Here is a 26,848-nt window from a genome sequence, read left to right as displayed (position 1 = left end):
AAATGTACTTTCAAGAGTTTCCAACATTCACCTGACTGATTTACTAACTTCACCAATTTGTTCTAAGTTTTTATATAACTATATTGTTGACTACATGGAGACAAATAGTCATCAGAATGAGATTTTCACTCTGCAGCGGAGTGTGTGCTGATTTGAAACTTCCTGGCAGATTAAAACTGTGTGCCGGACCGAGACTCGAACTCGGGACCTTTGCCTTTCGCGGGCAAGTGCTCTACCAACTGAACTACCCAAGCACGACTCACACCCCGTCCTCACAGCTTTACCTCTGCCAGTACCTCGCCTCCTACCTCCATCTCATTCTCACTCTGGAAACGTCCCCCAGGCTGTGGCTAAGCCATGTCTCCGCAATATCCTTTCTTTCAGGTGTGCTAGTTCTGCAAGGTTCGCAGGAGAGCTTCTGTAAAGTTTGGAAGGTAGGAAGCGAGGTACTGGCAGAGGTAAAGCTGTGAGGACGGGGCGTGAGTCATGCTTGGGTAGCTCAGTTGGTAGAGCACTTGCCCGCGAAAGGCAAAGGTCCCGAGTTCGAGTCTCGGTCCGGCACACAGTTTTAATCTGCCAGGAAATTTCAAATAGTCATCAACCTCATGTAGTCTTTCACTGCAGGTCGTCGTGGCTGCAACATCCTTTCTACATTTTGGCTTATTATACTCTCACTAAATAGCTTTGTAATTCATTTCAGGGTTCTTTTATATCTTTTCACATGCAGAACTATCCATTCATAGGGATAAATTAAAGGTGAATTTATTTTCACACTGCCATACTGCCATGTCAAAGAGCACACAAACCTTTTTTAAAATAAATAAAAAAAAAAAAAAAAAAAAAGCCTCGTCACTACAATAAAGAATACTCTCTTGAACAAAGCAACTGTAGCCTTAGCCAGTGTGTCGGCACCACTCTACATCAGGGGGAGAGAGAGAGAGAGAGAGAGAGAGAGAGAGAGAGAAAGAGAGAGAGAGAGAGAGAGAGAGAGAGAGGTGGCATTATATTCTTGGTATGTTCAAGATTTCATCTGCCACTTGAATAAGTGATAGCTGAAGTAACTGCCAAGTTGCTACCAAAATATAATTTCATGCTACTGCTGATGTGTTGATAGCAGTATCCATTTAACTATTTTCTGTACTGTTATCGCAGTCTTCATTCTTAACTGCAACTTTGCTTCTGGAAATTCAGCTGTGCATAGTTAATTTTTTCATGGGTATTCAGACTGGATGACACAAGAGTTACAGTACTTTTTTTATTGAGTGTCATTATAGTTACAATAATGAAATGTTGTGTGACCTTAAATATACACTCTATCTTGTTGCTTCAGATACACAAATTCACAGTCTGATGTGTGATTGCATTTCATATAAACAAACAAATAGCTGTTTTGGCTTGTATTTGCTTTGTTTTATTGTACAAGTTCAATTTGGCAACTGTTCTCCTGTTCACACTTAGCCACTGTCTACTCTGGCACTCTTTAATATGGAAATGCAGCATCAAATTTTTTTCTGATATATTTGCTATCTTTAAAGCCCAACACTATGTAACTTCTTTGTAGACATACTAAATCAAACAATGGAAAATCCAGGATGGGATATGGCAATATTAGAAAAGAATAATTGCCACTACATAATGGAGATGCTGAGTTGCAGGTAGGCACAACAAAAGAACTGTCAGAAAGTAAGCTTTTGGCCAACAGAAATAGGCAGCACACGACCACAGTCTCTGGCTGCTGAGTCTGGCCTCGGCAGCCAGTCTGTGTGTGTGTGTGGGGGGGGGGGGGGGGGGGGGGGTCAGTTATCTACTTCCAACAAAGGCCTTGTTAGCCAAAAGCATACTTTCTGACAGTCTTTTTGTTGTGCCTATCTGTGACTCAGAATCTCCACTCTATGATTTGTGGGTGTACTGTTCTATGGTTTGTGGGTATACTGTTATAATACCCACAGTATCAAAGCCATCCATTCTTAATGGTACATCCATGCAGATCACATGGAACATACAGATTAGTCAATTTAGTCTTCTTTTTCTCTCTAAAGACGGTGTTGGAATTATACTCACCACTGTGTGGTAATCCCTGTTCAATATTTTCAACACATCCCTCTCGTGCAATTACTGTATCTTGGGTGCCTTTTCTTTATGCAATTTCTCTTCTCTCTTTATAGTCGTCAGTTGATTCATTGTTAACAAGCAAGCAACATGATCCATGAGCAAATTTTTTCCTATAGCTATCTGTGCATAATCTATTAAACAAAAGAGAACATTACTCTTTACAAGTATGTAGATTGCCATATGACCAATTTTATTTGCTGTAGCAGTTGAGCCTACACTTCAGTTTGTCAAACACGAGCAATACGTAATATTTGTGGTGGTGTAACTTTATTTGTAGATAATATGTAAATGTTTTTCACTACATTTCTTTTCATATTTCCTTCTGGGCCTCAGTACAAATGAATTTTCAATTTTAAAGCAATTACAGCTATCATCTCCCAACCACTCACAAATATACCTCAGAAAAATTTCAGATCGATTTTAATACAAAAGAAGGCCTTTTCCTGTGCCTATCTGCAGTACAGTAGTATTTTAACTTCTTTTAATTTTGGCCACTAAATAATAATTTATCAAATGCATTTGATGATCTCATCAAGAGCATTATTATAACTGAGGGTAACATTTTTGCAGAAAGTGTCTGTCTGTGAATCACACAGTGGCTGCTAGAACAGTTTTTGGCATTATTTTTTTATAAACGAAGAAATTGAAGAAATGTATGATAAAATAAAAGAAATTATTCAGATAGTGAAGGGAGACGAAAATTTAATAGTCATGGGTGACTGGAATTCGAGTGTAGGAAAAGGGAGAGAAGGAAATGTAGTAGGTGAATATGGATTGGGGCTAAGAAATGAAAGAGGAAGCCGCCTGATAGAATTTTGCACAGAGCACAACTTAATCATAGCTAACACTTGGTTCAAGAATCATGATAGAAGGTTGTATACATGGAAGAACCCTGGAGATACTAAAAGGTATCAGATAGATTATATAATGGTAAGACAGAGATTTAGGAACCAGGTTTTAAATTGTAAGACATTTCCAGGGGCAGATGTGGACTCTGACCACAATCTATTGGTTATGACCTGTAGATTAAAACTGAAGAAACTGCAAAAAGGTGGGAATTTAAGGAGATGGGACCTGGATAAACTGAAAGAACCAGAGGTTGTACAGAGTTTCAGGGAGAGCATAAGGGAACAATTGAAAGGAATGGGAGGAAGAAATACAATAGAAGAAGAATGGGTAGCTCTGAGGGATGAAGTAGTGAAGGCAGCAGACGATCAAGTAGGTAAAAAGAAGAGGGTTAGTAGAAATCCTTGGGTAACAGAGGAAATATTGAATTTAATTGATGAAAGGAGAAAATATAAAAATGCAGTAAATGAAGCAGGCAAAAAGGAATACAAACGTCTCAAAAATGAGATCGACAGGAAGTGCAAAATGGCTAAGCAGGGATGGCTAGAGGACAAATGTAAGGATGTAGAGGCTTATCTCACCAGGGGTAAGATAGATACTGCCTACAGGAAAATTAAAGAGACCTTTGGAGATAACAGAACCACATTTATGAACATCAAGAGCTCAGATGGAAACCCAGTTCTAAGCAAAGAAGGGAAAGCAGAAAGGTGGAAGGAGTATATAGAGGGTCTATACAAGGGCGATGCACTTGAGGACAATATTATGGAAATGGAAGAGTATGTAGATGAAGATGAAATGGGAGATACGATACTGCGTGAAGAGTTTGACAGAGCACTGAAGGACCTGCGTCGAAACAAAGCCCCCGGAGTAGACAACATTCCATTGGAACTGCTGACGGCCTTGGGAGAGCCAGTCCTGACAAAACTCTACCATCTGGTGAGCAAGATGTATGAAACAGGCGAAATACCCTCAGACTTCAAGAAGAATATAATAATTCCAATCCCGAAGAAAGCAGGTGTTGACAGATGTGAAGATTACCGAACAATCAGTTTAATAAGCCACAGCTGCAAAGTACTAACACGAATTCTTTACAGACGAATGGAAAAACTAGTAGAAGCTGACCTCGGGGAAGATCAGTTTGGATTCCGTAGAAATACTGGAACACGTGAGGCAATACTGACCTTACGACTTATCTTAGAAGAAAGATTAAGGAAAGGCAAACCTACGTTTCTAGCATTTGTAGACTTAGAGAAAGCTTTTGACAATGTTGACTGGAATACTCTCTTTCAAATTCTAAAGGTGGCAGGGGTACAATACAGGGAGCGAAAGGCTATTTACAACTTGTACAGAAACCAGATGGCGGTTATAAGAGTTGAGGGACATGAAAGGGAAGCAGTGGTTGGGAAGGAAGTAAGACAGGGTTGTAGCCTCTCCCCGATGTTATTCAATCTCTATATTGAGCAAGCAGTAAAGGAAACAAAAGAAAAATTTGGAGTAGGTATTAAAATCCATGGAGAAGAAATAAAAACTTTGAGGTTCGCCGATGACATTGTAATTCTGTCAGAGACAGCAAAGGACTTGGAAGAGCAGTTGAATGGAATGGATGGTGTCTTGAAGGGAGGATATAAGATGAACATCAACAAAAGCAAAACGAGGATAATGGAATGTAGTCGAGTTAAGTCGGGTGATGCTGAGGGTATTAGATTAGGAAATGAGACACTTAAAGTAGTAAAGGAGTTTTGCTATTTGGGGAGCAAAATAACTGACGATGGACGAAGTAGAGAGGGTATAAAATGTAGACTGGCAATGGCAAGGAAAGCGTTTCTGAAGAAGAGAAATTTGTTAACATCGAGTATAGATTTAAGTGTTAGGAAGTTATTTCTGAAAGTATTTGTATGGAGTGTAGCCATGTATGGAAGTGAAACATGGACGGTAAATAGTTTGGACAAGAAGAGAATAGAAGCTTTTGAAATGTGGTGCTACAGAAGAATGCTGAAGATTAGATGGGTAGATCACATAACTAATGAGGAAGTATTAAATAGGATTGGGGAGAAGAGAAGTTTGTGGCACAACTTGACCAGAAGAAGGGATCGGTTGGTAGGACATGTTCTGAGGCATCAAGGGATCACCAATTTAGTATTGGAGGGCAGCGTGGTGGGTAAAAATCATAGGGGGAGACCAAGAGATGAATACACTAAGCAGATTCAGAAGGATGTAGGTTGCAGTAGGTACTGGGAGATGAAGAAGCTTGCACAAGATAGAGTAGCATGGAGAGCTGCATCAAACCAGTCTCAGGACTGAAGACCACAACAACAACAACAACAAACTAAATAATGTATTTGAGTACACCATTCATCACCTTCACTTGATCAGTACTTATATCAATGTAGGTGTCCAGTGGCATCGTATTTTCTTCCAGAAAATAATTTTGAAGACCAAAGATTTAAACTCCAGTAGTACATCCGGTCATCTTCCAGAGAATTATAGCAATGAGCTATAATTATTTATTTTTTTTTTTAAGTAGAACAATATTTTTTTCTAACTTTCTAACTTGTCACTGTAACTCTGTGGTGAATAACTGAATAAGTTTTATTCCTAACTTCATATAATGAGTAACATTTATTATGTTTACTAGTCAAAATAAATATTCTATTCAGTTATTATTTTGTAAGTTACAGAGAAAAAGCCTTACCTGAAACACCCTGTATATAGATTAAACTACAAAGCCTAATGTGGTCACCTTTCTGGTAATAGAGGACAAAATGATATGGTATGCTGTGGATGCTTGTGCACATTGAAATTAAACGGCTAGTGCCAAAATTGTGCCTCATGCAGTCATTCCTCAAGGTTAAATTCCCTATGTACAAAGTTGCTGTCTGATATATGATTCATGCAGCCTTATTCACAGTCAGTGTTGCATCTGTACTGATGATCTAAATCAGTAACTGGAAGCAAGTGTTGGTTGGTTATTCTTTTTTTATTAACTTCATAGAAGCATTAATTTTCATTGTTAATTCACTTTCTCGAATGTCATGAAGTGTGTAAGTTTTGGAGAACTTGTAGGTGATCTCCATGGAACCCCAGGGTTCTGCAAATCACAGTTTGGGAAATGTTGCTCCAGCAAATGCCTACTGAAATTACTTACTAACATTCAAACTTGTATAGAGTGTTGACAGATTTCTCTTTTCAGAAAAGTATTTCTTGATATTGTCAGTCTGCATTTTATGTTCTCTCCACTTCAGCTGTTGTCAGTTATTTTACTACCTAAATAGGAGAACTCGTGTACTGTTTTTAGCATTCCGTATCTAAGTCCCCCACTGTCACCTTATTTAGTTTGCCTTCATTACATTACCCTTTCTGTACTGTTATTGATATCCACCTTTTCAAGACACTGTCCACTTTGTTCTAAAGATCTTCCAAGCCCTTTATCATGTGTGATAGAATTACAATGTAATTGGCAAATCACATAATTTTTATATCTTCTCCCAGAACTTTAATACCCTTTCAAAATTTCTCCTTGGTTTCTGTTACTCGTTGCTCAGCATCAAGACTGAATAACCTGAAGGAAAGTCTACAGCCCCAACTCACTCCATTCTCATCTACTGCTTCCCATTTATGTCCTTTGACTTAAACTGGAGTCTTCTGTGCAAGTTATAGATAACCTTTCACTTCTTGTATTTTATCCTTGGTAAATTTATAATTTCAAAAAGTTTATTTCATTCACCATTGTCAAAAGTTTCCTCTAAATCTTCAAGTGCTATAAATGTATATTTGTCTTCTTCGGTTTAACATCCAAGATAAGTTGTAAGTTAATATTGTCTACATTTCTCTGGAATCCAAACTGATCATTGAAGTCGGCTTCTACCATATTTTCCATTGTAAACTGATTGTTTAGTAATGTTATCAACTGTCAGGGTGTATGTTTTAGAATCAGACTTATTACAGTCTTCTTGAAGTCTGAGGGAATTTCGCCCATTTCATCTACTTGCTTTGTTTTGTCATGTATGACTTTCTTAACGTTCTTAATATGTCTGTAAGAAAGTTGTCTAATGCAGAGCCCTCACTGTAAATTAGGTCATTCAGTGCCATGTCAAATTCTTTTCCAGTATTGTATTTCCCATATCATCTAGATCTGCTTCCTCTTCCATTTCTGTATAATGATGTCTTCAATTTCATTTCCTTTGTATAGACCTTCTATATATTCCTTCCGTCTTTCAGCCATCTCTTCTTTACTCAGTACAGGCTTCCCATCTAAGCACTTAATATTCTTTTCTCCAAAGACTTCTTTAATTTTCCAACAGCAGTAACCTTTCTTTCCCATAGTCATGCATGCCACTACAGCTTAGCATTCATGCTTTGTCATTGTGCTCTTTCTGTCAGCCTCATTTTTTAGACATTCATATTACCTGTTTCCTGCTTCATTTGCTGCATTTTTATATTTTCTCCTTTCAGTCAAATTCAATATCTCTTGTGTTATCCAGTTATTACTAACAGGCCTTGTCTTCTTGCATATTTGATCTTCTGCTGGCTTCACTATTTTTATCTCTCAAACATTTACATTTGGTGACGAACTACAGTTCCAAATATTAAAATTTATTGCCAAAATTTAACTTCACTGAAATAGGTATAGATTTATTACTGAAAGTGACACTTGGAAAGTTTGTGCTGGACAGGACTTGAACCTGAATTTCCCTCTTACCACAAGTGGTTGCCTTGCCACGTGCTCCCCAGACCATACCAAACTTCCATATGTCACACATTTATCCATTTCTTCTCATAGATTATTAATTTAATTTAAGATTATTATTAATTAAATTTCAATATTTCAAACTGTAGGTGGTCACCAAATGTAAATATATAATAGTCACAGGCTGGCCTGTGACAAAAAGGACAACGATAGTTTAAGGCTTCTCGATATGTTAGTGTGGAAATCATGAGGTATGTGAGTGTGAGTAAATGAATTAAAGTGTGTGACATGTGGAAGTTTGGGTCAGATTGATGAGCATGCTCAGGTAGCCTAAGTGATGAGGCGACCACTTGTGATAATTGAGAAATCTGGGTTCGAGTCTTTGTCCAGTAAAAATTTTCATGTACCACTTTAGGTAGGACATCTATGCCTCTTAAAGTTAAGTTGAATTTCAGGAATAAATTTCATCTCTCAAAGCTACCAGTTCTTGTATTGTATTGTTGTTCCCTATTTGTCAGTCATTGCCTGTCACTCCCTTTGAAGCACCCAAAAAACTTCAGTTCTTTCAATTTCCTAGCTTTCTACACTTTCCCCAGTTTTAATTTGCAGTTCATAGCCAGTATATTATGGTCAGAATACACATCTGTACTTGATAGCGTTTCCCAGTTGGATATCTGGTTCTGAAATCTTTGTTATTGTACAGGTTGTACATAAAGTCTGGGAGTACTTTCAATGGAGTACTTTCAATTATTTATTGTACAAGAACTAAACATTGTATAGATGTCATGCATATTGCATTTTGAAGAGAAACTCTGAAAGTTTTTTTTACAAACATTCTATATGCGATCCATGAGTGACCCAGCAGATGGCAATACGGTAATCGAATTTTTGCCATACCCGTCTCAGCATGGCATTGTCAACTGTGACAGTCACTTCCCATATTGCCTCCCAGACCTCTGCTACATCACATGGTAGAGACGGTATATACATCAGATCTTTAATATGTCCCCACAGAAAAAAGTCACATGGAGTGAGATCTGGTGATTGGGGAGGCCATTTCATGAAACAGCTGTCCCCTTCTGTAGCACGGCCGATACATCAATGCAGCAGCTCCATGTTCAGGTACCCATGAACTTCATGATGAAAATGGGGCGGAGCACCATCCTGCTGAAAGATGAATGGAAAGTCCAATTGCATTTGAGGCATCAGCCATTGCCGCAACATGTCCAAGTAGGAATATCCAGTGACAGTGCTCTCGGCGAAGAAGAATGGCCCGTACAGTTTTCTACGTGACAAGGTACAAAAAAGATTTATCTTTGGGGAATCGTGCTCAAATTAAATGTATTTGCCTGGATGCTTTGTACCCCAGATTCAACAATTATGCCTGTTCACTTTCTCACTAGTGTAAAAAGTGGTTTTGTTGCTAAAAATTAAGCGATCAAAAATGCCATCCCCATACTCATTCAATTTTTGCAACTGCAAACAAAACTCAAAACACTTGTCTCTGTCATTGTCATTGAGCTTTTGCAGTAGCTCCAATTTGAATGGTTTCATAGACAGCTTCTGTCACAGGGCTTTCTTACTGTCACTGGAACCATTTAGAGTTCATGGGATGCACGATGCACTGATACCTTTGGACTCCTTATGGATGTCTCTTGTATGCGCTCAACGTTCACTTCACTCACACTGGGATGTCTGCTTCTCTTTACTGGGGACAAGCAACCCGTCGTAATGAATTTGTTGTGCCAGTGGTAAATGACCTTCCTTGTTGGTTAATTTTTTCTGAACTTGGTTCTTAACATCTGTTGAACAGCTGTAGCACACTTGTTTTTGTCGAACTCCAGCACACAGAAAGGTCACTCTGCACTTGAACTCGCCATGTTTGTGACTAGCACTGACTATCAGCAAATTACCAAACTATACTGTGGTGGTATACATGAAAAAATGTTCAGAGTTTCTCTTCAAAATGACATATGCATGATATCTGTACAATGTTTGTTTCTTGCACAATAAATAATTGAAAGTGTTCCCAGACTTTTGTGTATACTTTGTAAAATCTGTCTTAAACCTTCTGGGTTCTCCAGGTCTTTTCCATGTATACAACCCTCTTTCAAGATTTTTAAACCAAGTATTAGCAATGATTAAATTATGCTCTGTACAATATTCTACCTAATAGCTTCCCCTTTATTACCTTTCCCTCAGTCCCTCTATTATTTTTCTGGATTTTCCTTTTTCTGCTGTTGAATTCCATTGCCATCATAATTAAATTTTTGTCTCCATAAAATACTGAATTATTTATTTTATTGTATGCTGCATCAATCTCATATCATCATCACACCTGCAGATCTAATAGCCATAGAAACTTGCACTATTGTGGTGGCTGTTGGATTTTGTCTATTCAGGCTACAAAAATGTATTCATTATACTGTTCATAGTTGCTTGCCCACATTACTATTTTCTGTTCATTATTAGACCTAACCCTTCATCATTGTATTTGATTGTGTGTTATAATCCTGTACTCAAGTAACCAGAAGTCCTGTTCTTTCTGCTGTTACACACCACTTATTCCCGATGTATCTCACTTCTTCCTATCGATTTTCCTTTTTAAATTCTATAACCAACATACCCAATTAAGTGATCTACTCATCATATAGTGGAGATGCTGAGTCACAGATAGGCACAAGAAAAGACTGTCACAAATAAAGCTTTTGGCCACTAAGGTCTTTGTTAACAATACACACACACACACACACACACACACACACACACACACACACACACACACACACACACAGATATATGCAAACGCACCTCTCATCCATGACTGCAGTCTCGGGCGACTGAAACCACACTGCGAGCAGCAGCACTAATGCCTGGGTGGGAGTAAGGAGGAGGCTGGGATGGGGAGGGGGAGGGATAGTATGGTGGGGGTGGAGGACGGTAAAGTGCTGCAGGTTAGACGGAGGGCAGGTGAGAGGGGGGGGGGGGGGGGGAGTAGCGGAAAAGGAAAGAAGTAAAAAGACTGACTGTGATGGTGGAATGGTGGCTGTGTAGTGCTGGAATGGAAACGGGGAAGGGACTGGTTCATGACTTTACTGGAGTAGGTGGTGGTGGTGGGAGGCTGTATGGGACCGGTCTTGAATTTGTCTATTACAGGGGTATGAGCCATGAAGCAGGGGGTTGGGAGTAGGGGTTGTGTAAGGATGGATGATTATGTTGTGTAGGTTAGGTGGATGGTGGGATACCACTGTGGGAAGGATAGTGGGCAGGACGTTTCTCATTTCAGGGCATGACGAAACGTAGTTGAAACCCTGGTGGAGATTGTAATTCAGTTGCTCCAGTCGCGGGTGGTACCGCGTTAAGAGGGGAATGCTCCTCTGTGGCCGGAAGGTGGGACTTCGGGAGGTGGTGGGAGACTGTAAAGATAAGGTGCAGAAGATTTGTTTTTGTACAAGGTTGGGAGGATAATTAGGTTTTTGTGAAGGCTTCAGTGAGACCTGTTGCACATGCCAAGCAGGGTATTTCATTACCTTTGGTAACATTCCTTTCCACACTTGTAGTCATTTATTTATAACAGCTTTATAGTCACTGGCTTTGTTTCTAGTGAAGACTTTTCACTTCGCCAAAACACAGTGTAAACATTGTTACTGTATTGATAACAACATTTCCGTTGTGTTTTGGTGAAGTGAAAAGCATTCGTTACAAACAAAATTCTGCAAAATATGTAAAGTATTTGTGTATGCTTCTCAATAACTAATGAGAACATAAAAGAAAAAGAATCTTCTGAAGCAAAACATGACAAACAACTAGTACATGATGATATACAAATGGTCTTACATAAGCATATAATGTAAAATTAAGACCTGAACAAAGAAACCCACTGATTATGGCATAGAGGATCCGAAACATGTTGGAGCCACATGAAAAAACAGTGTTTTGCATAACAGGTGGGTCTTATATCCAATAATTTTAACTGCAAACATGGCAAATGTAAAAGCAGCAAGTCCAAATGAAGAATATTAAATTGGACCGAACACCACTTCAAGATGGCAAACTTCCAAAATCAAATATGGAAAGATCTTTTGGAGAAAAAGTTTCACTTTCCTGCACAGCAAGAAAGTAGGAGAAGGCTACACTGGATTTGGTAGGTAGGCACCTAGAAGGCAGCAATGAATCGGAGAGTGTTTGCCATCACTCAGACATCAACCAGTACATGAGCAGTCTCAAACATAACCAAATCAAATACATTCATCAGCATGGAAAGGCTAGATAGCTACTCACTTCATAGAGAAGACACTGAGTTGCAAACAGGCACAATGAAAAAGAATGCAAGAAATATTCATTTTTTGGGTTAAGTCTTTTGTCTGATGTAGAAAACTAGCACACATTCATGAAAACACAACTCGCACACTCATGGCCACTGTTTGCTATGGCACTAGACCCCATCTGCAACTGCATCTGAGCTTAGCAGCAATCGTAGCTGGGGTGGTAGTGGGGATACTGAAGAGGCTTGTCTGGGGAGTGAAGGGATGGTGGGAGGGGGGGGGGGGGGGAGATGACAGTACTGCCTGGGACGTGTTGGAGATAGTATAGTGGACTGCAAGGTGCAGCATTTGGAGGTTATGTTGGGGGGGGGGGGGGGGGGGGGGGAGGGACTGTGCAGAAGTATTGGAGGGATAGAAGGCCTGTGTAGTACTGGAGTAGGAGCGAGGAAAGGATAGACAGGTGATAGACAAGGACTAACTAAAATTGACACCAGTGGAGTTAATAAGAAAGAAGGATATGTTGCAGGGGTAGTTCCGACATGCACAGGTTCAGAAAATCAGGTGTTGGTGGGAAGAATCCACTTGGTGCAGTCTGTGAAGTAGCTGTTAAAGTAAAGCGCAAAAATCTGGGTGGCATGCTCAGTAACTGGTTGGCCCAGATGCCTTTTGTCCATAGTTTGGCAGTGGCCATTATTGGGGACAGACAGCTCGTTAGTCATAATGCCAACATGGAATGTAGCACAGTGGTTGCAGCTAAGTTGGTAGATTACATGGCTGCTTTCACAGGTGGCGCATTTGATGAGTTAGGAGGTGCCACTGACAGGCTTGGAATAGGTGGTAGTGGGAGGATCAATGAGACAGGACTTGCATCTAGGTCTGTTGCAGGGATATGAGCCATGGGCAAGGAGTCAAGAGCAAAGGCAGACTGTAGAGACTTAAAGGATATCGCATAGGTTGGATGAGTGGCTGCATACGACTGTGGGAGAGGTGGGGAGGATACTTTTTATTTCAGGGCACAATGAGCTGTAGTCGAAACTGTGGCAGAAAACATGATTCAGTTGCTCCAGTCTTGGGTGGTACAGTGGCACAAAGAGAATTCTGCTTTGTGGCTGGACAGTGGGTATGTCAGGGATAAGGCATGGGAGATTATGTTTCTGGACTAATTTGGAACTAGGTTGTTTTGAAGGGACTTCTTGATATGAAATGAATGACAGCTGTCAAAGTCGAGGTATTGTTGGTGGTTGATAAGTTTGATGTAAGTGGAAGTGGTGATGTAGCCATCCTTGACGTGGTTAACATCAAGGATTGTGACTTGGGCTGAGTAGGACCTGGAGAAGTGAAAGGGAGAGGAGGTGTTGAGTTTCTAGAGGAATGCAGACAGGGTGTCATCACTCTTGGCACAGATTATGAAGATGTCATCAACGAACCTGACCCAGCTGAGAGGTTTGGGATTCTTAGTCATTAGGAATGATTCCTTTAGATTGCCCATTAAGGACTGTGCCATGCAAGTGCCCTTTGTTGTATGAGGGGACACTGAAACAAAACCAGAATCACATTGCCATGGGTGGAGCTTGTGTAGTACACATTTCTGTCGCTAGGCATGTATAGTGTAGCTCGTTGCCAGTTCAGTGCCACCTGTTGATGATGCCAAGTTCAAGTGAACAATGTGCAGCTATGAAATTTTGTTTTCTACTCAGTAAGAATGCTGCTGAAACTGTTTAACTGTTTTAATGTTGAAAGCATCTTACCAAGATGATGCTATGGGAAAAACTCAAGTGTACGAGTGGTTTGCTTGATTAAAAAATGGTGACATGTCAATTGATGACAGACCTCATTCTGGATGTCTATCAGCTGCCCAAATTGATGAAAATATTGAAAAAATTCGAGAGCTTGTGCTCGCAGACTGTCAACAGACATGTTTGGAAGTTTTAAGAAGATTTTGCAGCAGTGTTCATCAAAAAAGACCTGATTTGTGACAGACAGGAGACTGGTTCTTCCACCATGAAAAGGGGCATGAAAGGACATCGATTTGACAACATTGAAGAAGTCGAGGAAAAAAAAAGAAACAAGGGAAGAGCTGTCAGCCATTTCTAAAGATGACTGCAAAAATGTTTTGAACAGTGGAAGCACCAGTAGGACAAATGTGTTAGTTGTAATGGAGAGTATTTTGAAGGGAATAAGGTATAGTATTATAAACAACTTGAAAATATATAGCTTTTAAAACATTTTTTTTTTTTTTTTTTTTTTTTTTTTTTTTTTTTTTTTTTTTTTTTTGCCCCCTTGTACAACAGACACTTTTAGGTGATGCATTCGGAGTAGAGGTACTGTGAATGACGAGAGAGTTGATTGCGGTGATAGAAAGAGGTTGTAGGTTTCAAGTCAATCAGCCATTAGGAAAGTTAGTGTTCACTAACGCCAAGGCCATAGGCACTGGGGATGCTGGTGCAGTGGAAGGCGACATTGACATTAACAAGGCGGGCACCGAGTGGTAAAGAAACAGGAAATGTGTAGGGTAAGAGGAAATAGTTAGCATCATTTATACAGAAGTGTAATTTATGGTTAATAGGCTGAAGGTGTTGGTCCACAAGAGCAGAGATTCTCTCTATGGAGGCATAGTAATCAGCCACAATGGGGCATTCTGGGTGGAAGAATGTAGGTGTATGTGGCATGGTAGGCCTGGGAGGGGGGGGGGGGGGGAGACTGGGGAGAGGTTCTTGTCTGGACCTAAGGATTTGAGGAAGGATTGGAAAAACTGCTGAATTTCAGGAATTGGGACACTGTGGCGGGGCTTGTAGGTGGACATATCTGACAGCTTGGAGAGTGTCTCCACCAGGTAACCCGTACGGTTTGTAACCACAGTAGTGGAGCCTTTATGGGAAAGTAGGATTATAAGGCCAGGATCAATATTTAGGTGGTGGATTGTGGTTCTTTCTACAAGTGTGAGGTGGATTTCAAAGTTGAGGAATTTCGGGAATGATTGTTAGGCAAAGTCAAGGTTAGCATTCTGGAAAATTTATAGGAGATGAATTTGGGGCACTGGTGGTGGAGGAGTAAATTGAGTCAGGCAGGCTTCAACATTGGTTTTTGATTGAGTCTGATTGGTGGGCTCAGTGGTGAAAAAGTGTTTCAAGTGTAGGGATGGGGAGAAGAAGAGAAGATCTTTATGAAGCCAACCATGATTGATTATGGGAGTTGGACAAAAGGTAAGGGTGGGCAGCAATCTGCAGCTGTTTGCTGATGATCCTGTGGTGTACGGTAAGGTGTTGAAATTGAATGACTGTAGGAGGATGCAAGATGACTTAGACAAAATTTCTAGTTGGTGTAATGAATGGCAACTAGCCCTAAATGTAGAAAACTGTAAATTAGTACAGATGAGTAGGAAAAACAAACCTGTAATGTTCGGATACAGCATTAATACTGTTTGCTTGACACAGTCACGTCATTTAAATAATGGATGTAACATTGCAAAGTGATATGAAATAAAATGAGCATATGAGGATTGTGGTAGGAAAGGTGAATGGTCGACTTCAGTTTATTGGGAGAATTTTAGGTAAATACCGTTCATCTGTAAAGGAGACTGCATATAGGAAGCTACTGTAACCTATTCTTGAGTACTGCTTTAATGCTTGGGATCATTACCGGGTCAGATTAAAGGAGGGCGTGAAAGTAATTCAGAGGCGGGCTGCTGAATTCGTTACTGGGAGATCTGAACAACATCCAAGTGTTACAGAGGTGCTTTAGGAACTCAAATGGGGATCCCTGGAGCGAAGGCAAAATTCTTTTTTAGGACCACTTTACAGAAGATTTAATGAACAGGCATTTGAAGCCGACTGCAGAAGTATTCTACTGCCACCAATACACATTTTGCTTAATGACTAATAAGATAATATGCAAGAAATTAGGGCTCATATGGAGGTATATAGACAGTCATTTTTCTTGCACTCTGTTTGCGAGAGGAACAGAAAAGAAAATTTCTAGTAGTGATACAGGCTACCCTCTCTCACACACTGTACAGTGGTTTGTGCAGTATGGATGTAGATGTAAGACATGTGGAATGGACTGATACTGTTGTGGACTGAGGCCTTTGGAGGACAGGTTCATAACAATTGCAAGTCTGTTCACATTCTGCAACACACATTATTAATTCTCTAATAAAAACTGGAAAACTCAAAAGCTTTACTCCAGGAGATTATAAATAACGTGGAAGAGCTATTTGACTCTTAAGAATATGAAAAAATGCAGTGGCAAAACCCGTGCCATGGGTCATGAAACATCCCCCCCCCTCAATTTGAACAGAATTTATTGTAAATGCAGAAGTAATTGATTCTGTAATCAATTTTCAGTGCATCCCAGCAAGAATTGTATCTTGAACCTTAAAAACACCAATTAAAATTTATACCATCATAAATGTCCATGGAGATCTTCTAATAAGTGTCAGGAAGAAAAGTGTAATAAGAGTTTTGGGATCTCCTTGAGCAGACAGTAATTCAAGTAAATAAAAACATTGTTAAACTCTGACTGTGGGCTATAAGTCTACAATTCAGGGAAATAGAGAGATATAATCGAGAAATGGGCTCCACAGAAACATGACTAGGTACAGCTGTCATCAGATAGCACAACCTCATCTTCAAATCTCCTTACTTAAAAAGCAGTTTAAACAAACTTAAAACTTAGGAACATCCTAACTGCAGAAAAGAGAGAGAAAAAAGGGTAATGGCCGCTGGATCACACATAGATAAATCCTTTCATAGAGAAATGTATGACATTAAAGTACTAAGAGAAGTTAGCATGGTATCTCACCACTACATAGCCACAGTGAAAATTAAATTCACACCTCTAAGTAAGAATCAACTGAAAACCAACAAAGAAAAGTGGAATTGTGACTTGCACGAGTCAGATGACAATTGTCAAGAAATTACACAAACCATAAGATTAACTGACAGTTTAGAAGAACTGATAGCAATTTCCAAAAATAGGATGAAAATTTAACCCCCTTTAACTCACGTAAAAGATTTGCCTGATAGACTTCAAAATGTGACACAGTTTATGAAGAGATACCAGACATTGTTAAAATTTTAAACCAACAGAACAGAAGGAAATTCCATCAATCTCAAAGTTATTAGAAAAATTTTTCACCCAACAGTGATGGTACTTGAGAGGTAATATTAGAAAGATGTGTTCAACTCAGCAGAAGAAAATGACCACAATACCAATTAAAGTTTATTACAAAACCTTTGGGAGACTTATACAAAAATAAATCCTCTCACCCCACTCCTTTAAATTAATGATGAAAAGCGAGAATGGAAAAATGACACATAGTCAAAAATACTGAAAATCATGGAAAAATCGTTTGGTCAACTTTTTAACTGTGAAGAACCCAGGAAACTTATAAAAATAATAAAAATATGCCAGTAAAGAAAGACCAACCCTGAATGCATAAACCCCCAACTGCTCAAGAGATGGAAGCAGCACTCAGTGAGCTGCAAAACTACAAAGCTTGCAGAGAAAACAAAGTTTTGGAGAAATGTGGAAGTATGTCACTGACATGGCCTAGACCTCCATATGCTTGGCTCCTATCAAAAATTTTGCTTACTGTTTCTGAACATTTGACCATGGCTGCGATCCACTTCTCCTGCAAAAACAAGACGAGCAATTGAGATAACTATGGTATGGACTGCACATACAAATTTTCTCCAGAATCTTCTAAAGTAGAATTAAATAAAAACTAGAGTAAGATATATGTAATAGCAGGGACACTTCAGACTTGGGAGAAGCTGAACAGAACAGATTATTGCTTCAAAACTATAGGAAACAAAACAACTCTGTTGCAGTTAGCTTAGTAGGTTTTAAGAAGGTGTATGACTGTGTCCATAGACCTTCAGTATTGAAAATTTTAAGACATTTCTGCCTCCACTCAAAATTAGTCATATTGACAGGATTCACCTTAACCAACACAAAATCCAAAGTCAGTTTCAGAGGAGAATTTTCTGAGACATTCCCCCACAAAAACGAGGATAAGACAGTGAGACTGCTTGTCTGACCACTTCTGTTCGACTGTTCATTGGGATGTATGATGAGAGAATGGTGCAAGGTTAACCCAAATATAATCAGAATTGGAAGACCCAAAGACATCATAAATTTCAACTCTCCCTGATTCATTCATGATCTTGTTGTCCTGATGAACAACTTTCAGGAAACCCAACAAGGAGTTAAATCAGTACAGGAAATCACACTGAAGATCTGCCTCAGAATATCCTTTGGAAAACAGACATTATTTTAACTGGCCTTAACTTGTAAACAAAATAATAGTGAAATTTAAGTATTTAGGCAAAACCAACAGACAAAAGCTCAGTATATCTTCCAAGGACACATACAACAATACACTGAGGTAACAAAAGTCATGGGATACAGCCTAATATTGTGTCAGACCTCCTTTTGACCAGCATAGTTCAGCAACTTGGTGTGGCATAGACTCAACAAATCACTGTAACTCCACTGCAGAAATATTGAGCCATGCTGCCTCTATAGTCATCCATAATTGTGAAAGTGTTGTCAGTGCAGGATTTTGTGCAAGAACTGACCTCTTGATTGTGTCCCATAAATGTTCAATGGGATTCATGTAAGGCAATCTGTGTGGCAAAATCGTTCGCTCAAACTGTCCAGAAAGTTCTTCAAACCAATTGCAAACAGTTGTAGCCTGGTGACATGGCACAGTATCATCCATAAAAAATCCATCATTGTTTGGGAATATGAAGTCCACAAATTGCTGCAAATAGTCTCCAAATAGTCAAACATAACCATTGCCAGTCAATGATCGATTCACTTGGACCAGAGGACCCAGTCTATTCTATGTAAACAAAGTCCACACAATTATGGAGCCACCACCAGCTAGCACAGTGGCTTGTTAACAATTATGGGTCCATGGCTTTGTGGGTCTGCGCTACACTCAAAAACTTCCATCTGCTCTTACCAACCAAAATGAGGACTCGTCTGACTGCACCAGTTTTCCAGTCGTCTAGGGTCCAACCAATCTGCTGCAGCCGAAGTCATGCTGTTAGCAAAGGCACTGGCATTAGTCATTATGCCATAGTCCATTAATACTAAATTTTGCCACAGTGTCCTAACAGGCAGGTGCATCATATGTCCCACTTTGATTTCTGTGGTTATTTCACACAGTGTTGCTTGTTTGCTAGCACTGACGACTCTGTGCAAACACCCCTGCCCTCAGTTGTTAATTGAAGGTGTCAGCTACTGTGTTGTTCTTGGTGAGAGGTAATGTGTAAAATGTGGTATTTTCAGCACATTCTTGACACTATAGATCTTGGAATACTAAATTCCTAACAATTTTTGAAATGGAATTTCCTATGCATCTAGCTCCAACCAACATTCAGCATTCAAAGTCTAATTCCCATCATATGGCCAGAATCATGTCTCAAATCTTTTCACATGAATCATCTGAGTACAAATGACAGCTCTTCCAATGCACTGCCTTTTTATACCTTGTGTACTCAATACTACCATCATCTGCATGTGTGCATATCACTATCCAATGACTTTTGTCACTGCAGTGTAAAGACCTCTCAGTAGCCACAAAACACTACAAACATTTACACACCTAGAAGTAATATATCAAACCATTCTCAAAACAACAAACACTGTAGAAATAGGCATCTTACTCAAGATAAAAAGATAAATAATCAGTGTACATAAACGAAAAAAATATCTAGAGAACAGACACTACCACTACCTTCCAACAAAACAGTCTACAATAGGTAATGAGCATGATCAGGGAGAAATGGATTTCATTCTTCGGACATCCAGTGAGGACACAATCAGGAATGTAACACAGAAATTATGTAACAATAGGAGCAACATCAGATGGATTATGTAAATCAAGGAATGTATGAGAGAACTGCAAAGTGCAATAGAATATTCTAAAAAACAGAACAGACAAAAATTGATAAACTCAAAGACAAACTAACCAAGATCAACAAACAAGCAATTGGAAGAGTGATTTAAGAAGAATAAAGTAAGTTTACTTGTGAGATAATGAAACTGAAAAATCCTTTGCACAAAAGCTGTTTAAACTGGTCCAATGAAGGCCATAAAATGTAAAATAAATCAATAACAATTGAAGGAGTACAAGTAACAACACATGAAGTAGTTGGTGCTGAGTCATCGACAAACACAACTCTAATTTATTCCATGCTTTTTATGTACATGTGTTGTTCTGTTTGGAGATAAATGGTTATCAATCTGTTAAAAGAGCCAGTTGTCACTTAGTTACTGCATCTGACAGCCCCTTTGGTGCATGGTTGTTCCAGTTATTTCTCTTAACTTCACCCTTTCATTCATTCATACAAATATAATACATCGTATTCCGTTCATTGCATCAAGAAGGAAAACCTGTCAGGGGTATGGAATGATTCAAGGTATACTTCTACATAAGACAAATACATCATAGAAACTTAATCTGTATATTGTATTAAAATAAATTATCACCATGTTGCTTAATGCTATTTACACTTGTGGCGTCTACATCATTATGACCGAGTTGTATAGTGAATAACTTACAAATTCACAAAGAAGTTACTAAATAGTCTGTGTTGTTCTGTACTCTCATATATGATGAATATATAACTTAGGAGTTAAAAGTGTATTTTAAAATAAAAGTAGACAAGTGCCAGCATATACACTAAAATTGCATTTTTCAACATTATGGCTGTTGTTACACAATAAACAGTCATTCACTTCTCTTTCTGCAATAAGTTACTACTCATTTATAAATTCTCCAGATAAATTTGTATTTCTGTGGTAAAGTGATATTCAGTAAGCATTTTCAGATTTAGCTCCTTCTTCATTACAGAAAGAGCCTTTGAAAAAAATAAAATAAAAAATAAGAAAACTGTAGGTGTACTTAAACAAGGAAACTAAAATTATTTAAAGTCTGCTGACAGTGTTTAAACATTAAAATAGTTCCCACAAAAGACCAATTAAATTTTTACACTGTCCCTTTGTGCTACAAAACACACCTAAACTAAAGTTATCGAGCTACATGAAACACCGTACTTCAAGAGTCTTACCCCTGAAAGAGAAATCCAGGACTTCAAGTCTTCTATAGAGATATAGTCCATTATATGAAATTGTGGATGTAAGCTTTCATGTTGCTGAACTTGGATTACAGACTCTCAGGTAGCTGTCATAGTACTGAGCTCGTGAACTGCATAATAATGTTACAGTTAAATGATCTGCTGCCAACTAGAATGCTGCAAGTTAAACTGAAATTCTACGTTTAATCTGATGATCTTCATAGTAAGTGTCTGTGTGGAGTTTTCCAAGTTTTCCAGCAGGGATAGTACATATAGGTGCACTTCTAGAAGGCCCAGTAGAACAAGAAGGTACAGCACATTTTGCCATCCCTGTTCCTGGTGCTCCTAGTGTCTCACCATTTTACTCGTGAAAATGTTAGTTAAGAAACATTTTGCTACCACATTGTGCTGGTGCTCTTCATAACATATTATCTGTTTTTACAATAATGAAGTTTCCAAAATAGAAAGACCAATCAAATCTGTTAATGTATAACAAAAACCCCCTGGCTTAGTTTCATTTTGTCATGTATTGTGAGCATCCTTGAATCCAGTAAAACAGGTTTTTTTGCTTATTAATAGTATTATTTAAAGGGTCTTATGTTCACAAGTACTCTTCTTGGTGTTTTTCAGAACAGAACAGGCTCAGTTGGCTGCGATTTTTAAATTACTGCAGGAGCAAGAGGAAAAATTTCAAGTATCTTCAATGGAGGAATTGCAGGAGCAGCTGAAACTTTATCGCCGATAAAAGGAGCTAACTAATTCTGCTGCTGAAGAATGTATAATTTATAATTCACAGGTCCATTTGTTGTATGTAACATGAAGACAGTTACTTTCTTAAAATGGAACACAGTTGGTGCTAAAAAATGTTAAAATGCACTGATATGCATAAACTATTTTTATATGTCCTTTACAAGTGTGAACAAATGATTTGCATAATATTTATAAAAGATGTAATAAAAGTTATTTGTTGTATGAGCCTCTCCCTTCTTTATTAAAGTCATTGAACCTGCAAGAACAACATACATTTTACACTAGGTAAACATCTACTTTATTATTGGGCTGTGTGTGATGAACTCTAACCATTGAATCTGTGTGAAACGATGGTAATAAACCATAATACTGTGTCTTAAGAGGAGTAGTTTTATAATGCACACTAAAAACTAAACTCTTTCCAAACAGGCCTTGGAAGGCCCAATGGTACCGACTGGCCGCTGTATCATCCTCAGCCCACAGGCATCACTGGATGTGGAGGGTTGTGTGGTCAGCACAACACTCTCATGGCCATATGTCAGTTTACGAGACCAGAGCTGCTGCTTCTCAATCAAGTAGCTCCTCAGCTTGCTTCCCAAGGGCTGAGTGCACCCCGCTTGGCAACAGTGCTCAGCAGACCAAATGGTCACCCATTCAATTGCTAGCCCAGCCCTACAGCACTTAACTTTGGTGATCTGACGGGAACAGGTGTTACCACTGTGGCTAGGCCATTGGCTGTAATGCCCACTGTATAGACAAATACAAGACATACAAAGAGAAGACATACAAAAATTAAAGAAATGTGTAAGCTTTTGATGCCAGTGGCTCCTTCTTATGGCAGAAGAGTTGAACAGGAAGGAAGAGGGATGATGGGAAAGGACTGGTGAGGTTTAGGAAAAGGGGAGAACACTCCTGCCAGAAAAAGGAGCGTCTGGCTCCGAAAGCTTGCACATTTCTTTAATTTTTGTGTTTTCTCCTGTTGCTACATGGTGGCTAGAATTTTTGTCTATCCAATTATATTATCTTTTCAGAAATTGATTATTACACTATACTTCTATTATATAAAATAGAAAGTTTGTACATGTATGAAATAAAAAAAAAAATGAATGTTGCAATTACCATTTTTCTAACATAAACCATAAGAACATACTTGGTGGTGTACAGTTCTTGTAAAATTCAAGATCTAGGAGGAGAAGCCTGGAAGCTTGATGTGTAGTACCCTCATTCATTTATTGTTACTTTGCCTAATATCACAAAAACTGCATTCTGTCACCAAAATATAAATTATGTTAGATAGCCTACAAACTGATGTGCCCATAATATATCATTTTATTGTGTTAATTACCCATTAAACATACACCGGAATTAAATTCCCCTTCTGTTTGTGTTTGCAGAACCAACAAATATTGCATGCTATGTGTGTCAGCATATTTAACATTCTCCTTGAGTGTTAAGATTGTTTATGTTATTGGCCTTGCAAAGTATTTCGCCAGTTAAATATTTGTAATGTACTGCTGAAAAATCAAATAGGGGCAATGCAGGAATAGGTTTAATAATGAATAAGAAAAATGGGAAAGTGGATACGCTACTGTGAACAGCATAGTGAATGCATTACTATTGCCAAGATAGACACAAAGCCAACACCCACCACAATATTACAAGTTCATATGCCAACTAGCTCCGCAGATGATTATAGGATTGAAGAAATGTATGATAAGAGAAAATATTCTGATAGTTAAAGAAGGGAAAAATTTAATTGTGATAGGGAACTGGAATTTGATAGCAGGATAAGGAACAAAAGGAAAAATTGTAGATGAATACATACTGGGGAGAAAGGAATGAAAGAGGAAGCTGCCTGGTAGAACTTGTAACTATGCCACTGGCCACCTTAAAAACGGCAATCGATGCTAACGTTATACCTCTGCGAGGAATTTTGAAGTAGTTGTGACCCTGAGATAAACTAATGGAAACAGAACAATCAAACTGGGAATCATTTCCAAAACACTCCAGCAGAGTATAACTAACAGTAAACAGGTGGGTCAGGAACAGGTGTTCTCCTAGCACAAAAGCAAATTGTAACATTAGATATTAAAACCAGCTGCCACATTAATAAGGCATTCTTGTGCCAAGCAAAACGATAAAGCAGAAGACAGTGCTAAGGATGACCTAACCTCCCTTGACACACACACACACACACACACACACACACACACACACACACACACACACAACAAACTCTTCCCTTATATCTGTTCATACTACAACACAGTAACCTAGCCTTGCAGATAAATGTATTACTAACAAACAAATGCTCAATGAGATAGTGAACAGTAACATATGCCTCTCAACAAGTAACTTAAATGAACCAGGTGTAACAGTTTATAAAATCAGTTACCAACACACATGAAACTAGTAGCAATACTGGAGAGAGAAAAGCTTGAAATGATTTTGAATTTAAACCATTGCTTATTACAGGGTCTCTATGCCTGTGCATTAACCATCTTGCATTAGAATAGATAACACAGTAAACAGTTCTTTCTTAAACTCGGTTTGAAGCAACTAAACAGAATAAAAATCTAACTACACTGGCTCTGAAGGAGCCTTTGCATTGCTCCATTAACTAACTAGCCTAGTACTTAAGGGAACTTAAACTTTCATGGTTAGAAGAACCATGCTCATTAACTATACTACGTCAATATGTATGAGAAGTGGTAAGTATTCGTATCATTAATTACTAATTAAGTAAAGCACAACAAACTATAACTCTTTAAATAAGAAATGTGCTTTGATCAGTAGTCTTTTGGCCTAATCAAAAATATAATTGGCAGTGCAACTGACTACACAACATTAAATTCAAGTTCAACCACTTTCTCGTAATAAATTAGGACACTTGGAATTAAATTCACTAGGATAGGATTCCTGTCCAGGTTTGTGATCTGGGATAATCACAGGTGTAAGATAGAGTTTGTTAGCAATACCATGATTATTATTAAAATCTACCAAATTTCACAAATACCTGGTCCATTTACAGAGTGCCTTATATAAACAATTTAGTGGAAGGCTGGTGATACTGGTGGCGTAATTTGCAGTGGTTATTAACCTGGCAGCAATGCAATCATAGCAGTACTGTTGGCCTTGCCCTGTTACACATCTTCTTGGTGTCAGAATTATATTTATAGGGCCAAAAACCACGCCATGATAATGGTATCACTAATTGCAGCATCCGAAGCCCATAAATACTGCCCTTAAGCTCTTCTGGCCTCAAAACTCCAGGAACGTGAGCCACAATGATCCGCTACTGCTAGTGAGGTGTTAATCACAGCACTGCTCAGCCCAGACTGCTTACCCATCACAAAGAACGAGTTGCCACTTGCACACTAATCACACCTTTTCCACTCCGCCAGGCTACTTCTGTAGATGTGGGGCTTCCCCACATCTTTTACATTTAACCCTGTGTTTCCTAATTATGGGCCAAGTCGTTTACAGTACATTACATAACAATTATTCTATTAGTTATTTAAATTCACATGCATAATTTAAACAACATCATTCAAAAGTTTCGCATAGCTGAAACATGTATACATATTCAAAGAATTTCCATGACAGATACAACATTTTATATAACCAATAGTACAAATTGACATAGAAATATTGATACAGATACAAAATAGGTGTTACAAATTGTGCAAAAAGCATAATTTAATCATAGCTAACACTTGGTTTAAGAATCATGAAAGAAGTCTGTACACATGGAAGAGACCTGGAAACACCGGAAGGTTTCAGATTGGTTATATAAGATTTTAAATTGTAAGACATTTCCGGGGGCAGATAAGGACTCTGACCACAATTTATTGGTTATGAACTGTAGTTTGAAACTGAAGAAACTGCAATACGGTAGGAAATTAAGGCAGTGGGACCTGTAGGTTGAAAAAATCGGTGTTTGTTGAGGGTTTCAGAGCATTAGGCAGTCACTGACTAGAACAGGGGAAAGGAAGGCGACAAATGAGTAGCTTTGAAAGATGAAATAGTGAAGGCAGCAGAGGACCAAATAGATAACAAGGCCTAGTAGAAATACTTGGATAACACAGGAGACATTGAATTAAATTGATGGAAGGAGCAAATGTAAAAATGAAGCCAGCAAGGGGGAATACAAACATTCAAAAAATGAGGTTGACAGGAAGTGCAAAATGGCCAGAGGACAAATGTAAGGATTTAGAAGTATGTTTCACAAGAGGAAACATATATATCACCTACAGGAAAATTAAAGAGGTCTTTGGAGAAAAGAGAAGCAGATGTATGAATATTGGAGCTCGGATGGAAAACCAGTCCTAAGCAAAGAAAAGAAAGGCGGAAGGAGTAAGTAGAGTGTCTATACAAGGGAGATGTACTTGAGAGCAATATTATGGAAATGTAAGAGGATGTAGATGAAGATGAGATGGAAGATACGATGCTGCGAGAAGAATTTGACGGAGCACTAAAACACTATATCCAAACATCTCCGTGAGTAGACGACATTTTGTCAGAATTACCGACAGTCTTGGGAGAGCCAGCCATGATAAAACTCCTCCATCTGGTGAACAAGATATATGAGACAGGTGAAATACCCTCAGACTTTGAGAAGAATGTACAATTCCAAAGAAAACAAGTGCTGACAGGTGTGAAAATTACAGAACTATGAGTTTAATAAGTCATGATTGCAAAATACTAACATAAGTTATTTATAGAAGAATGGAAGAACTGGTAGAAGACAGCCTCAGGAAAGATCAGTTTGGATCCCTGAGAAATGTATGAACGCACAATGCAATACTAACCATAAGACTTATCTTAGAAGATAGGTTAAGGAACAGAAAATCTATGTTTGTAGCATTTGTAGACTTAGAGAAAGCTTTTGACAATGTTGATTGGAATACTCTGTTTGAAATTCTAAAGGTGGCAGGGGTAAAACACTGGGAGCAAAAGGCTGTTTACAATTTTTACAGAAACAAGATGGTACATAAAAGAGTCGAGGGGCACGAAAGGGAAGCAGTGGTTGATAAGTGAGTGAGTCAGAGTTGCAGCCTGTCCCCAATGTTATTCAATTTGTATACTTAGCAAGTGGT

The 26,848-nt window shown here is 38.6% G+C and overlaps 1 protein-coding gene across 1 annotated transcript in view; it reads left to right on the top strand.

Moving 5' to 3' along the window:
- Window positions 1-21,974, top strand: part of LOC124605087 — a 61,314-nt gene extending 39,340 nt beyond the window's left edge. Inside the window, exon 3 of the mRNA XM_047136537.1 lies at window positions 21,630-21,974. Within this exon, the coding sequence (XP_046992493.1) occupies window positions 21,630-21,744 (115 nt within the window). The 3' untranslated portion in view covers window positions 21,745-21,974. The remainder of the gene's footprint in view (window positions 1-21,629) is intronic.
- The last annotated feature ends 4,874 nt before the right edge of the window (window positions 21,975-26,848 follow it).

Source organism: Schistocerca americana, chromosome 3 (genome assembly GCF_021461395.2).
Source record: "Schistocerca americana isolate TAMUIC-IGC-003095 chromosome 3, iqSchAmer2.1, whole genome shotgun sequence".
Classification (NCBI taxonomy): domain Eukaryota; kingdom Metazoa; phylum Arthropoda; class Insecta; order Orthoptera; family Acrididae; genus Schistocerca; species Schistocerca americana.
This window is presented reverse-complemented; position numbering and strand designations above follow the sequence as displayed.